The sequence below is a fragment of the Rhinolophus sinicus genome, linkage group LG03 (assembly GCF_036562045.2).
Source record: "Rhinolophus sinicus isolate RSC01 linkage group LG03, ASM3656204v1, whole genome shotgun sequence".
NCBI lineage: Eukaryota > Metazoa > Chordata > Mammalia > Chiroptera > Rhinolophidae > Rhinolophus > Rhinolophus sinicus.
The window spans coordinates 43,570,305-43,586,907 of record NC_133753.1 but is presented as its reverse complement, the minus strand read 5'-3'; the positions used below and the strand labels follow the sequence as shown (position 1 = coordinate 43,586,907).

The following is a 16,603-nucleotide window of genomic DNA, read 5'->3' as shown; positions in this document are numbered from 1 at the left end:
CACATTTGAGAAAACTTGGAACAGGTCCTAGACATAGAGACCCATTTACCTTGTATGTTATTATGCTATGGCTGGATAGCTCAGCTATCAAGACAAAGGGGTAGGGTTGCAATGAGTTGGCCACTTAAAAATAAAACATCTGCAGATGGTACATACACCCGTAAAAGCATAGGGACGGATGTGTTGGTAAGGAACACCACTGCAGGGTGGCAAGGGTGAATACTTCCAGTGCCTTGGAAGCAAGTGGATGTGAGTGGGTGTGTGTGTGTGTGTGTGTGTGTGTGTGTGTGTGTGTGGAGAAACAAGGGATATGTATTTCAATATATCTCTTTATAACTATACACCCTGCTGTGTGCTGTACCGCATTTGTAATTAATAAATATCAATAAATCAATAAAGCACAATGAAAAATGTAGTCACAGGAAGTACCGTCCTACACTTAATTTAACATTATTTCTAGTACTGCTCACAGTTTGATTTAAATGAATGGATTCCCTCAGGTATAGCAACAGTGAGGCTCCCTCGCCTTAGAAAGGACTCAGAGAGGAAGGAGGAAACAGTGAGCGCATATGAGGCTCCTCTGGTCAAGGGGTTGAGCTCTGCCTGCCTTTGGCCAGAATCTGGGGCCCAAGAAGAGATGGGAAAGGAAGTGGATTGTCCGCGGTCTGAGGACCTGAGTCACGTCCTAGGGACCCAGTCTTAAGGAGCCAGTTCTTGATTCCTTCTAGCATATGAATGGCTTTAATTTTTCCTTTTCCCTCTCTGCCTACAACCTATTTGGTGCTGCTCCCATCTGGAAGCTGAGACCATCCTCTGGAATGCGTGAACTGGAGAGCCCACTGTGGGTGGGGGCCTTTCACAAAAAGAGCGGTTTATCTCCCAAGCGAGGTAACTCCAGCCAGCAGGGTACCCACATGGTCTGCACAACTTGGGCTGCATCAGCTGTGAGGCCTGCAGGATTGTTGAGGTTTCCCTGTGGGCTTGCATTTTCTAAATCGGGGAGAAAAGCAGAGGTAATACTAAGAGTTACAGATTCAGCATCAGGAAGCTCTTAAATGAACTCCAGTGTGTCCCTGACCGCCAGTGACCTCAGCAAGTCCCAGCCTAAGTAAATCAGACTGCAAGGAGGGGTGGGCCATGGACATGGGGGGCACGCAAGTGGTTTTTGTCTTTTTATTTGTTGCGGTCACCTTATATCCAGAATACCCAAGTCTTAAAGATGAAATGTACAACTCAAGTTTAGACCCTTGAACTCAGTTGTTAGCTGTTTAATTCTGTCTACACTCTGTGGTTGTTCCTAAGATGGTTTTCGGCTTTTGTGTTCTGAGTGGAAGTATTTTAAAGTTGGACCAAGAAATTCCCTCAATGCTCCCATTTTGGGGAGGCCAGGGCCCACGTGAGCTGGTGCACGTTTCTGGCCGTAGCCATTAAGCGCCCTAAAGAGTTCACTCAGAAGTTTCATCGTCAGCATCCATATCGTCTTGGGGGATTTCAGAACCAGGTAAACAGTTGAATTCAGCAGATATTTATAGACCATTACGTGCAAAGTCCTGTGCTAGACTCAGCAGAAGATGTAAGGAGTACGCCACATGCATAGTCTTGCAAGGGATATGGCAAGTCTGCAAGTAACTGGAATACAGTGACGGTGTAAACAACAGCAGAGTGCTGTGGGATCTGTCTGGGGAAATGGGGAAAAGCTACATGGAGAAAAGAGCATTTGGAAAGGGCTTTTGCAGGGTGGGTTGAATTTTAATGGAGAGCTTTAAGGGGACATTCCAGGCAAAGGAAACAGGCTGGGCACAGCAGGAGTGTGTATGGGCCCCAGTGTGAAACCTCTGGTGCCTGCTAGAACAGAAATCCCTTCAACAATGGCCATAAAGGTGGAATTCCAGTCGGCAACATATTCCCCACCAGCTGGGCAGTCTATCAGAAATTCCACTTAATAGAAGGAACCCTACTGTCCAGGCCTGGAAACTTTGACCTGACACAGAAGCAACACACACCTACACATTCCCTTTTTTTCAAGTGGACTCCCATTCAAGTATAGGAAAGTCCTTCCTCCTTGGAAAGAGCTGACTTTTATTCACTTCTCTAACAGCTGTTGCACGAATCAGGAGTCAGTTTTAAACCCAACAAAGGAAAACCAGCCATGCAATCAGCTGAGAGCTTGTAGCATGCAGACACAACCGCATGCAGACACAACCAGATAAGAACCCCTACACCCTCTTTCTGCTCCTGTGATGACTCCATTATGAAAAAAAAAAGTGGCTACTTTTTTTTTTTTTTTTTTTAATTTTATTGGGGTAGGGGAACAGGACTTTATTGGGGAACAGTGTGTACTTCCAGGCCTTTTTTCTAAGTCAAGTTGTTGTCCTTTCAGTCTTAGTTGTGGAGGGCGCCAGTCAGTTCCAGGTCCAGTTGCCGTTGCTAGTTGCTAGTTGCTAGTTGCAGGGGGCGCAGCCCCCCATCCCTTGCGGGAGTCGAACCGGCAACCTTGTGGTTGAGAGGACGCGCTCCCACCAACTGAGCCATCTGGGAGCTCAGCGGCAGCTCAGCTCAAGGTGCTGTGTTCAATCTTAGTTGCAGGGGGCGCTGCCCACCATCCCTTGCGGGACTCGAGGAATCGAACTGGCAACCTTGTGGTTGAGAGCCCACTGGCCCATGTGGGAATCGAACTGGCAGCCTTTGGAGTTAGGAGCATGGAGCTCTAACCGCCTGAGCCACCGGGCCAGCCCCATAGTGGGTACTTTTAAATCACCCTGATGTATATCGCAGGACAGACCTATGTCAGTTCTGTCCCAGCTCTGTGACCTGAGTCCACCAAATTTAGAAAAAGTTTCCAGGCTGTGGAAAGTGTGGAGGTGGCAGACAGAATGTTCACCATGCTTCACACACCCAAGCAAGATGTCACAGCTTACGTCAAGGGAAAAAAAAAACAAAAGGATTGGTGATGCCATAACAAGAGGGGAGGATAATCATGCAAAGGTGGGAGAGAAATTTTCCCAAAATGTCAATAATCAGATTGAGGGAAGCAAAAACATAAAAATCAGACCGACCCCTAAACTCAGAGACAGAGACAACCTGAGATGGGAGCATGGAGGTAGAGAGGGGTTCACGTCTGGGTTTGCTATTCAAATGATATGTTTAAATATTTAGAAATAAAAGGGATATAGTGAGAAACCTTATTATATAGACAGTTTGCTCGTGTAAACCACAGAGAATTCCTTCTCCAGAATTAATCTTCCTTTACTACGGTCAGGCTGTGACTCAGGGAAAGCCTCCACTGTTCGCTCCCCACTTCTGTCTTCATCTGCAGAACAAAGGGGATGGACTAGATCAGCAGCCCTTGACCTAGGGTCTGTGACTTCAGGCAGCATGTTAGAACCCCTGAAATTACACCCCAGGTCATGAATGCATGTGGGGATTTGCACTTTTTTCTGCAAAGAGGGATTCATGGCTGTCATCAGTTTTTCAGAGGGGACCATGACGCTGAATGATTGCTAAGCTCCCTCCCCACCTTCCCGTTCTGTTAGTTAGAGCTGTGAGGCCAGGACCAAATGCAAAGCTCTGGAGGGAGGCATGGCAGGCAGGCGTTCTCTCCCAGGGTGCTGGCTTGGTGTGGGGGAGGGCAGGGGAAGGCTTCCCACCAGCTGTCAGGCAGCCCTTTAACCTCGCAGCCCATCCTGACTGTGGACCATGACTCCAGCCCCAGGGTGTGGGCTGTGGACATCTCTGCAGTTACAATTTGGTTTCAAAGTGCTGTAGATCCTTCTATGCATTTAGAGTATTTCCAGAAGCTTTCCATGTCTAAGCTCTATTTAATGGAATCTATGCATAGTAAGTAATCAGGTCAGGAGAAGCAGCACCCGGTTTGAGATCAATCGCTGGCTAATACTTTATCTCGGCCACTTTATTATCTCATGCTGATCGGATTCCCATTCTCCGCCTTTGGAGCATACACTTCGGCTGTGGTAAAAGTACGTATCACATACATATTAAAAACATATACCCATTCTATCTGTATGTAAATGCGTGAGGCACAGCTGGATATTGCAGAGGAGTTTGATTTACTAATAGTTATTATCTGTTCTAGCTGTTCAGTGGCAGAGAGAATTTCAGAGAAACAAGCTGGCGCAGAAATTGTCTTTATGCTATTACTATACTGCTTTGGTAATTGTTTAAAAACATGGGTTTTCTCCTTAGGTTCTAATAATGCCTGTTATTTTGTGCATTTTCTTGTACATTCCAGAGCAGGGCATCCTCGTTTAGCATTTCCTCAAGTTTGGTTTTCGATTCAGGCTCCTAAGAAGAAACACAGAGTGCAGTTTGCAATTGAAATTTGACATTTTGCTTAGAAAGCAAGTAAACAGTGGGACTGAAAATACGTGAAGCAGGTGTGGGTTTTGGGGGCGGGGTGTCAGTTATAATCAAGACAGTGCTTTTAGATTTTTTCCCTTCTAAATCCCAGCAGCTGCAAACTTGAAGGCATCTCATTTCTCAGAGAAGACTTTGTGTATGTAGAAGAGGTGGTATCGTTTGGGGGCTTATAAACACCAAACTGCTCCAGAAAAATCTGTCTAAACATTTAATTACTTGCAAAGAGATGTTGACTTGTTTAACTCTTCTAAATGACGTTGTCACTGGTCGCTTTTCTGATTATCCAAACCTGATTGTAATCACATTTTCAGATAGTTTGGTTGGTTCTCTCAGTCAAGCAAGGTATGTGATAAACTGCGCATCTGCATGGTCCCTTTTAAAAACTGCAGACATCAACCACGTGAGATTTTTGTTTCTCCACTCAAATTCCAGTGACTTTTGGGTTTACACCAAGTGGCCTCGTTCACCATTACTAGACTCAAATCTTTTGACCACTGGGAAAGACAGGATGCGCTGGACAATTCAGGAAATTATTTTATTCAGGCTGTTGCAATAGGTAGAATGTTTATTAATGAAGAATGTCTCATTAATAAAGAAGAGGGACAGAGCCAAGGTTATGGAGACAGGTAAACAAGGAAGTCATTAGCCAGTCTCACGGAAGTCATAAGAAAGGAAGGAAAAGAGTCTTATTTCTGGGAGGGCAGGGTGGCTGGTCCTTGTGGTTAACAAAAGAGTGGGGAGATTTCTTAACCTGTCACTGCTTTCTGGGAGCCCAGAGCTCAGATCAAGTTCAACATTATCACCACATTCTATTATACTAAGTGGAGCAAAGATGAGTTTTGGTTTGTTTTGACCCAGGGCCTAGGTGTGTCCTAGGTACAAATATGAGGGTGGGCACGTTTCCTCGGCTGGGCCTCTATGCTTGCAATCTAAGTTTTGTAAGATACTAATGATGGTTTAATAAGCAATTTTGAACTTGGTTGTCATTGACTACATTGAGCTATTGCCTGTGTCATATAGAGCATGTTTTAAAATACACCGTGAGGGCCATACTCGTGTGTCTGGTCACCCACTCTTAAAGACATCATGTTTGCTTTTGGTTGTTCATTTAGAGGTGCAAATCAGCTCATTAGCTGCGGCACCCAGAAATTGCAGGGGGAGACACTGGCTGGGATTGTAACTTCAGCTCAATATTTCCTTCAAGCACAAAAGGCATCACAGACGTCTGGGGGCTTCACGTAGGGTCCATTTGACACCACTTAATGGTTTTTTTTTGTTATTTTCAAGTTCTGAAGGCCATTAAAATCATCTGTTTGTGTCTGCTTATAAATAGGAATCCACTAATAAGAAGCTGATTTTACCTTTTTAATTGCACATAATTACAACAGCAGAATCACTGTCTGGACGCTTAAGATCGCACTAAATCAGACAGCTTTAATTTGAATTTTTGATGACACGTTAGCACTTCAACAAGAACAGAGAGGTTACAACTCCAGAAAACAAGCTTTGTTGTTCCATAGATGTGACTGCTTAATCTTTTCACGAGACTTGAGCAGATAAATGTGTGTGTGTTTTTATATACATGCACATAGCAAGAGAGATACAGATAGATAAAATCTGTCATTCCTTGATCATGGTGATCTGACAGTTTTAATTTCCCAGTTAAGGATAACTTTTTTCCGCCATCAGTCAAGTTGGATCCCTTAATATGGTGATGATTTGCCTGTTTAAGATCGCGGTTTTTTGAATTCTTGCCTGCAATTTTTCTTTCTTGTTTTACTGGGCAGACTGTCATCTTCCCAGCATTGTGTGTCATGGCACAATGAGGCTGTGTGTCCTTGACTGCAGGAGTAGTTTGGTTATCTTGAATACAGTAGAGTGGATTGATCAGGTTGCTCTTCAGTTTTATCCCCATTCAGAGGGGGCTAAAGCTGGGTTTTGGAGTATGTTGTACATTAGTTCCTCATTTGACGACACTCAGCTCATCGGCAGTTTCTGTTATTTGGCTCATGGCCTCAGCCTAGGATGCCCTCCTCTCCCATCCAACCTCCTCCAGCAGCTCTGCCCCACTCCTCCCCATCACAGCTCTTGCTCCATCTCTGAAGCCCTTCAGAATTTATTGTCTCTCACTTGGAACTGCACGTAACTACATAAATTGCATATTCGTCTTATATTTACAAGTGGGTTCTTGGAGTACAGTTGTTCCTAACCCCGGCAACGCATCAGAATCATCTGAGTGGGTTGAAAAAAGGAAAACAAAAAAGACTGAATCTCAACCCAGATGAGGAATCTCTGACATTTGGATAAGTGAGAAGCTACTTTTTTATTTTTTAAAGCTCTCCAGGAGGACATAAGGGATGGCTCTCTGATGAGGGTCACACCCTGGTTAATGCCTTGTTTCTCCAACTAGATTGTAAGTTCTTTCAAAGTGAATCATGATCTTATAACTCAGTGCCTAACTTGGTCCTCTGCTGCTGTCATTCGGGTGATGTCTCTGATGTAATTGAAAGAAGGGAAATCACTATTAATTACTCTTTGCATGTGCCACTCTCTAATCCATTTCAGAAAAATACCATACTAGACATTGAACAGATAAGGACAAATAAGACATGTGCCATGTCTTCCAGGAACTCACAGAGTAAAGTTGAGGAAACTGACCAAAGTAGAAGCGGCCCCTGGACATTGTGACCAGTATAAGTTAGGCTGACCATGCTAGAACACGTGGCCCCAGGTTTTTGTGTTTTATTTTACCCTTTCATCTGGGTAAAATAACTTGGTGCCAAAATAAAGGAATTTCTAAGATTTTATAACGTTTGCAGGGATAATATTCAAAACATTTATCAACCAGTACCGCATGGGCCTGACCAATCAGAACAGGTGGAACGGGGTCAGCCGTCCCACCATGGAAGTGTGGGAGGAGCAAGAAGGTGTTGAGCAGGTACTGCTCCTCAGTACCTGTGGTCTTTGGCTTGCATGCTGACCGCTGGAGAATCACCTGCGACAGTTAATTCCAAAATCAGGAGGTCATTAGAGAGCCAAGACCTAGAGGAGACTACCTGGCCAGCCTGGTTAGACGGATGGCAGGGGACCCCAAGGCCTTTGTGTCTAACAGCATATCAGATGATGCCACCCGTCCCCAGCTCTCCAGAACGATGGATTAGACTGAAAAAGACCACAGACATTTAGCCGTTTGTGGGAGGAACAGAAAAGGATCTTGAAGCCTGGTCTCTGACTTGGGAATTGCTGTTGAAGGCAGCAAACTGGCTTTCCTGTGAGTATACTCCAATAACTAGATGCAATTCTTATCAATAATTAATGAGCCTAACCAGGAATTTCAAGGGTTGGGAAAATCTTAGAAGCCTCCTATTTACAGTTGTAACCAGCTGGATTTGTTTAATGGGTTGTTTACTTTTTAATTTGTAGCAGTTTTGAGAGAGACCTTTGGGGAATCTCAAGTCTTGTGGTTTCCGTGAGGCCTTTTGTAGATACACAGTTATTTGGTGGGGCGCAAATCTGCCTGAAGGTAATTTGAGGTTCTCTTGGCCATTTGGAAACTGCAGAAAAGCAGTAGAAACATTTGGGCCTTCTGTCCTCTATTTAATTTTCAAGATTAGAATTAAACATCAGACCGTGGTCTACCGAGAGACATTTGCCGGAGCGTGGACTAGTTCTTTCCAGTATCCTGGTTTACCGTTTCTCTGTTTTCTTAATATAAATGGTCACTGATTCTAAAGTAGGAGAATAGGTACCATTCGTTTATTCGTGCAAAGGTTCCCTTGACACAAATAAAAATTGAATTTTCAAATGTAACCAGATTAACTCTTAATTGTATACCAATAGCCTATGGGTGTCTCAGCTCCCTCAAAAACCTTCTGAATGGCCTGCATCTCTTTCTTTAAACTTGGGGGGAGGGGGATTCAATTAATAGCAGGACTTTCTAATTGTGGGATTGGTGTGGACTTGACAAAAATTTGTATAAATAGGGTACATTTTTCCACTTAAGAGGGCTGTGCTGAAACATTTTTAATTGGATTTTCATGGTGATTGACAGCATTTGATTATGACAGTAACTTTATTTGGCTGGACTGCTTTAGCCTCTTGTTCAGATTTTTCCATCAAAGCTCTTTTTCATTCTCTGCATCCCCAGTGGAGCAGCAGTCATTGTGGAAGAGCCTTTCAGCACCTTTGTTGTCACCATCCCTGGTGATGATTGGGCCCAGCTGGTAGTAGATAAGAAAATGTTCCTTTTACAAAGAGGCTGTGTCTCCCGCCTCCCCCCGTGGTTTCAATAATTTTAAGAGCCCCCAAAACCTGTTGAGGATTAGAAGTAGCTTTAGATGTGAAATGAGTGTTAAATATTAGTAATCGGGAGATTAGGGCCCCAGGGACAATGAGAGATAAACAACTGCAATTAAGGCAAATCTGCCGATGTAAACAAAATTTAGCAGAAACAGATGCCCTAACCATTTTGGGGGATTGATTTGAGGGCACCAAGGAATCGATTTTTGTCTTGTTTACACTTTCAAGCCCCTGTGATATACTGGAAGGCTAAATATTTCATACAGCCTGATTTTAGTTAATTTTTTTTCAGTGCCTCACAGTAGGCGTCTCTCTTCTCGCAGTGACCAGATCTGAGTTTATTCAGCATTCACAGGGAGCAGCTAATTGTCTATGAAGGGCCCCCGTGTTTAAATGGGCTTGACAGGAATTTAAATTTTGTTTCAATCAACCCCTGTGCTCACAGCCTGCTCCAGTTTCTAATTTTTAAATTAAACATGACTTTCTTTTTTTTTTTTTTTTAAGCCACAGCTTTGCCTCTGGAATACTCTCACTCTAACTCTGGGGAAAGCCACTCCGCCACCATGAAATGCTGTTGTATGCATGGCCTGAGGCTGGAAAGTACTTTCTCCAAAACAAGATTTTCCTCCCGTCAGGGAGGTCAGCAGAGTTTTGGCTGGGCACATTCTCCTTCCTGCCTTGGAAAATGGCCCCCTTTCCAGCTCTCGTGTGCAGGCAGCAGTGCCACGTCATCTGGAAAGTGGGTTAAGTACCACAGGAAAGTGTAAGGCTCGCTTTTAGGGGCCTGGCTGAATTATAAGCCCCAGCACGTCTGGTGCAGGTTAGTATTTCAGCCTTTTCTACTGCTGTGAGATAGGAGAGCACATGCTCTGAGCATTTCCGTGTGCAGTCCGCATTTGTATTGGTGGAGCTCTGTGCAGAGCCTCGTGCCTGATGCCAGGGAAGCAGTGTCAGCCCTGAGTCCTGACCTCTACCAGCCTACAGGCTAGCAAGGAAGGCGGGGATACAAACAGCCAAGCACAGGATATAATGTGGGACTCGCCAAACACCCTCCCTCAACTGCTCCTGCCTGTTTCACCTGCCCCCACTCACCTCCTGGCACTCCATTACACGTACCCAGTGCTGTCCCATCCTAACAGTCCCCAGATGTGTGAGGCATTCTCACATGGCCATATTTTTGCTCATGCTGTTTCCTCAGCTAAGAATGCCCTTTCCTCACATCCAAGTGAACTCCTACTCAGCCTCCAAAACCCAACTGGCACAGCCTCTGTGATGCTTTCCCAGGTGCACTTCAGTAGAGTTGATGTTTTCCTGTTGTATGTCCTCATTCTTCCTGGCAAGTACCTCTATTAGTACACTTTTCACGCTTTGTGGCAGTGGCTTGTTTGCATATCCGGTAACAGTCCATAAATAAATAAGAGCACAAGTTCCTAGAGGACGAACTCATGTCTTACTTATCTTTGTAGCCTTAGCATCCAGCCCAGTTCCCAGTCCCAAGTAGAATGCTCAATAAATAGTTATTGAATTGAAATATTATGAATTTAACAGATAAAATGATTCTGGGGAAGGCAAGATTCCTTCCAGCCAGAGTTTTCTCGAGAGACTTTGTGAAGGGAGCCAGGCCTCACAGGATATTTGGGTATTTATGTGAGTATACTACTTTCTGCACAATATGAAACACAGCTTGGATCATAAGGAGAAATACCAGACCCTCCAATATGCACACTTGCCAAAATCCATACTATAACTTCTTTTCTCTGAACTTACTTGAAGGAAACTGAGAGTCACAATTGCATGCAACTTGGAGCTGCAGATACTAAATTCAGAAGGGTTTCTGTTCTTTAACCTTTAAAAAAAAATAGATTTATTGTAGAGAGAGAAACCTAAACAATATATTTTAAACACATGAGTTTATAGGGTTCTTTCAAATAGTTATCTCATTTGATCTTCACACAATCACTATAAGGACTTTTCTTATTCCCATTTTATTGGTATGTTAAACTGGGGCTCAGAGAGGTTAATTAACTTGCCTGGAGTCATACAGCCCGGAAGAACATAAGACCATTCTGCAGTACATCAAAGCTCCCTCTATTGATGCATAGTGGGCAGGGGATTGTTATTGTGGTTGTGAGAATTTCAGTTAAGTCAAACTAGTTCTTGCAATCAAAAATAAAATTGAATACAGATACCCCACAAAGAAACGTGTAGGATTTCAGTGGTTTGTGCTTGTGAAGCCAAGATGCCCCTCTGGGATGATTGCTTAACTCACTCCTTTTGGTCCTCAGTGCAAACAAACCAAACAGGAAGAGAAAGTAATCACTAGCAGTTTGCACCTGGTGTGTTAGTTGGTTATCTGAGGGGAAGCTGTGAGAATCGGTGTTATTTATTACTTTGTTTTGGTTTTGTCAACTTGCAGCAAAAACTGAAGGTGCTGTAGTTCTGCCATTTATCTGGCCACAGACGTCTTCTCCTTTCCAGCCCTACCATCATGGTTGTAGAAATGAGTAACTTCCAAGAGATATATCATTCCTTGCATTTGAGAGAAACTTCTTTTAACTCAGCAGACTTTACCGAGCACATTCTATGTGCACAATATATTGCAAATATGGACCATAGACTAGCTGTAGTATCTGAACTGTTTCTTGAACACAGTGTAAGGAGTTTATGCCAGAATATAAATCAAGCATGTCTCAAGCATTCTGTTTAATTTGGATGGCTTTTTTGTCACAAAACTTTCTTAATGAAGGAAGCTGTGTGCTGATGTACATTGTGTCACAGCTGCTTATCTCATTGCAAACAGGTAGCAAGGAGCTCCCAGACCAACTACTTGAGTTGCACAGCTATAGGGAATACAGAGTTTGATCAGACACTCATCTTGTCCTCCAAGACCTTACAGTGTGGTGAGGAAGTAAAACTTTTATATGACGGAATTCCCTGCAGCTGGCGTGATATAAGGCACCAAGTAGCTAATAATCTTTTTTGACTAGATGATCAAAAAGAACTAAATGAAAGACAACCAATGGAATGGAAAAATATATTTGCAAAGCTTATATCTGATAAGGGGTAAATATTCAAAATATATAAAGAAGTCATACAATTCAATAGCTAAAAAACTATCTAATTGAAAAATGGGCAAAGACCTGAATAGACATTTTCCCAAAGAAGACATACGAATGGCGAACAGGTACAAGAAAAGGTGCTCAGTATCACTCACCATCAGAGAAATGCAAATCAAAACCACAGTGAGACATCACCTCACACCTGCCAGAATGCCTGTCACCAATAAATCAACAAATAACAAGTGTTGGTGAGGATGTGGAGAAAAGGGAATCCTCGTGCACTGCTGGTGGAATCATAAATTGGTGCAACCACTGAAGGAAATAGTATGGAGGTTCCTTAAAAAATGTAAACTAGAACTACCATGTGACCCAGCAACTCCACTTCTGGGAATATATCCAAAGGAAATGAAAACACCGTTGAAGAGGCAGCTGCACTCCCACGTTCGTAACATCATTATTCCCAGTAGCCAAGATAGGGAACCAACCTAAGTGTCCATCAGTGGGTGAATGAGTAAAGAAGTTGTAATACACATACACACAATGGAATATATTATCCAACAGCCAGAAAAAAAACGGGAGAAGAAGAAGAAGAAGAAGGGGGAGGAGAAGGAGGAGATCCTGCCATTAATGAGAACATGGATGGACCTTGAGGGCATTATGCTAAGTAAAGTGAGTCAGAGAAAGACAGATTCTGTGTAATCTCACTTAGGTATGTAATCTATTTTAAAAAAAAGAAAAGAAAAGAAAGATTCATGGTTACTAGAGGGGGAATTGGATGAAGGTGGTCAAAAGGTACAAACTTTCAGTTGCAAGATAAATGAGTACTAGGGATGTAATGTGCATGCACGATGGCTATAGTTAACACTGCTGTATGGTATATTTGAAATCTGAGAGTAAATACTGAGTTCTCGTCACAAGGAAACAAACTTTTTTTTCCTTCTTACACTGATATAATGTAAGATGATGGATGTTACTACACTTACTCTGGTAATCATTTCACAATACATATATAAGTCACATCGTTATGCTGTGCACCTAAAACTCATACCACGCTATGTATCAATTATATGTCAATAAAACGGGTAAAAAATAACTAAGTGAAACAGAAGCCAAACTGGTGTGTGCCTTAAGAGACACGTGAACTAAATAGTCAGGTCACACAGAACAGGGAGCCAGACAGAGATGAGGGTGCATCAGGAAGGCAGAAGGGAGACAGGCTAGAAAGACAGCCCCCAGGTATCCATGCCAGCACAAGCATTCGAGCACTGGGAAGAGCAGGAGCACCGCGTGGAGCTGTGACCTTGCTCCTTCCTGTAACCAGGATGGGAGAAGGGAAAGGCTTGGGTCCAGGCAACTGGCAGGACCTATTCCCTATCCTCTGTATGTGAAGTCTGGAGAGGCCGAAGACGGGCTCTGTAACTTGAAAATGAATCTGTCGTGAACATGAGACAAGAAGCAACATGGTAAACCAGAGAGAGCCTTGATCTGGGTATCAGAAGACATGATTCCAAGTACAGCCTCTGACTTAAGTAACTGGGTATTCAACAGTTACTGGGCTTATCTGAGCCTCAAGTTCATCTGTAAAATGGGGGTAGTGATACCAACCTTGAATAGTTTTTTTAAAAATAATATAGAGTTAATGAAAGTGTGTTTGTAAACTACGAAGTGCTAGACACGTGGAGCACTAAATCATTCTGCCTCTTTGGGTCATGATTTTCTCATCTGTCTAATGTTCCTAGGCATTTCTGACTACGTAGTAACTTCTTGGAAGATGGATGTGTTTAGTGGAGCTTAATATGACTTAGAATAAAGTATATGTTGCCTGTTGGATATTTGCAGCTAGTGTCCAAGGAATTGGTAATTTTTTAGGAGTGGATGGACCTCCCCAGTCATTAGAAAGCCTTAACTTTTTGTGTCCTCTGTTACCGGTAACATGTAATAAGCATCTTGTTGGAGGGAATTATTGTGAAACAGTTCATTGGCAGGTATTTGTTGTCCACGGCGTCTGTGAGGTACTGTGGTGGGTTCAAAGGAATATAAGAAACATCTAGGTCCTGAAGGAGCAAACTAGACAAGCCCATGGGAGACATTCACAGAAGGCAGGATGGGCTGGATGCTGTTGACTTGCATTGTGTGAGAGCTCACGGGAGAGAGGCTGAGGGACTTAGCGGGCAGGGAGGCAGGGCAGGGAGGCAGCTCGGCTCCAGCTGGGCATGTGGGATTGTCAGAATTTGTCTGAATACCTGAATTAGAAAGTGATGGCTCAGCAGAGCCAGCTCCTTGCATCCCTCCACCCCTTCTTTACTAGCTACTCATCTTCAAACATGTCACTGACCCTCTCTCATGCTCAGATTGCTTTCCTATAAAAATAGGGTCTCACAAAGCAGGTAGTTTAAATAAGATAAAAGTATGTTACCTGCTTAGCATGGTATCTTGCATAAATAAGTGCTCAATAAATGGTAACCATTATTATTATCCTCACCACTGTTTGTAACAAGAGGGAAGGTGTTCTGGGAAGAAGAAAGCACAAGTCGATACCGAAGGAAATGGGACAGTGAGGAAAGAAGACCTCTGGAAATGAAGGGGGTAAATTTAGCTGGGTGGGCCAGAGATCCAGGATTGGGAAGGGTTTTGCACACCCGGGAGGAGTGCGGCTGTGGATGCTGTTCCTTCAGCAGGGCAGTGGCTAGTGGGGGCTCCACCACTGTAGGCAGAGGGGACACAGGACTGCCTTCTGCCTGCCCTCCATGCACCAGGCTCTGGCTGGAACTGATTTCTGTGTACGGATGTCCTAGCCCTCTGGCTCTTTCTCACATTCCGTGAAGGACTTTAGCCAAAAGGATAGGAAACTGAGTTCAGAGCCTGTAGCTTCTTGGCTGCATGTCATTTGTCTTTCTTTCTGCATCTTCTTTTCTGTGTCCTTTCTGTCACTATCAGGGAAAATCATTAGTATGCTAATCTAGCTAGCCGTCATTTTAACACTGACCTTTCCTAACCTGCCTTTGCAATTTCAGGAACTATGTTTGACTTCTCTAAAAGTAACCTTAAATTGTAGTCTTGTAAGAATTCCAGAGCTGTACCCTTCACTCCTTCTTCTAATGAGGTTATGACCAAATGCTCATTATAATTGCTTTAGACTCCTTTTAATTTTCAAGCTTATTAATCATAAGAAGAGTTATTTAAAATTGCATAAATTAATCTTAGATTAAAAGCCCATCAAAGCCTCGAAACAATTAAGAATAAGTAGGATTTCCCTGGGGCAGCAAGTTTTATTTTAATATTGTAGTCAGGTGGATATCAGAACCTTGAAGTGTGGTAGTGATTAATGTATGCAAAATTTAAATGAGATTTTTTAAATGGCAAATCTAAATCACATATTGACCTAACTGTAGGCTTTAACTGCATTGTCTGTCATATATTTAAACTGTTTACTAATCAACATTTTAATTACAGTGTGTGCTGGCAGACCCTAGGACAAATAAACTCTAGCATTTTAAAATGTCACTACAAAGTCTGTTACCCGAAAATCATGCGACTCTTTTATTGGGAAGAATAGAGGAATGAGAAAGCAGAGCAAACTTTCTGGGTGACTAGAGACTTGGTACAGACAGGCCTTAGTTGTGCGGCTGCAGGGACGCTTCCCAGCCCCCACTCGCACCTTGTGACTGCTGGTGTGAGGCAGTCCTCTCCATAGCGCTGCAACTGGGTCTCCTTTGAAGTTGATTTATTTTTAATTAGAGAAATACTTCCCTTTGTGTGTTTGAGCCCTGGTTGCCAAGCATTATTTACTTGAGCAGGGTATAGCCTGGGATCTGGGATCCTTAGGTCCCCTCCCCTTTTGGGGTATGGAGATAGTTCCAGAAATTGGATTCGACCTCAGCTACCGTCAGCAGCCTTTTTTATTTTTAATTTACTTTTTTCTGTATTCGTTTCAGGTGTAACAAAACAATGTAATAGTTAGGCATTTATACCCCTCACAGAGTGATAACCCTCCTCCCCCAATCTGCTACCCCTCTCACATCGTATATAGCTGTTATAGTTACATTGACTCTATTCCTTACGCTGTACTCCGCATCCTGTGTCTATATATATAAATTATTCTGTGACTGTATGTATATAAAATCATAGGTGACATTCATTATTATTCAGCTTCAGCTTCAGGTGTACAGTGCAGTGGTCAGGCATCTACACCGTCCATGAATTGGTCTCCCTAATAAGACAAGTGTCCATCAGATACCCTATAAAATGTTTACAACATTATTGATTATATTCCCCAAATTGTCTTTCATATCCCCATGGCAATCTTGTGGTTACCGATCATGTTTTCTAATCCCCTCACCTTCTCCTTCATCCCCAACCCCCCTCCCATCTAGCAACCCTCAGTTTTTCCTCTATATCTGAGATTGTTTCTGATTAGTTTGTTCATTTATTGTATTCTTTAGATTCCACATATAAGTGAGATCATATTTGTCTTTCTCCGTCTGATTTATTTCACTTAGCATAATGTTCTCTAGGTCCATCCATATCGTTGTAAATGGTAAGATTTCATTCTTCTTTATGGCTGCGTGATAGTCCATTGTATAAATGTACCACAGTTTCTTAATCCAGTCATCTACCAATAGGCATTTCGGTTGTTTCCATGTCTTGGCTATTATAAATAGCACTACAATAAACACGGGTGCATAAATTTTTTTGAATTAGTGTTTTGGATTTCTCTGGATAGATTCCTAAAAGTGGAATTGCTGGGTCATAAAGTAGTTCCATTTCCAGTTTTTTGAAATACCTCCATACTGATTTCCATGGTGGCTGCACCAATCTGCAATCCCACCAGCTGTGCGTGTCTGTTTGCCATCTGCCTCTTTAGAAAA

At 43.0% G+C, this 16,603-nt stretch overlaps 1 protein-coding gene across 8 annotated transcripts in view; it reads left to right on the top strand.

Annotated features, from left to right (window-relative positions):
* The window catches only part of MAP2K5 (mitogen-activated protein kinase kinase 5), a 228,634-nt gene that overhangs the window by 192,910 nt on the left and 19,121 nt on the right, over positions 1 to 16,603 (top strand). For 4 of the 8 annotated variants that reach the window (XM_074327520.1, XM_074327519.1, XM_074327518.1 and 1 more), the window contains one exon: positions 801 to 888. The exons of the other annotated variants lie outside the window; for them this stretch is intronic. In XM_074327520.1, the coding sequence (XP_074183621.1) occupies positions 801 to 888 (88 nt within the window). The remainder of the gene's footprint in view (positions 1 to 800; positions 889 to 16,603) is intronic. 8 annotated transcript variants of the gene reach the window in all.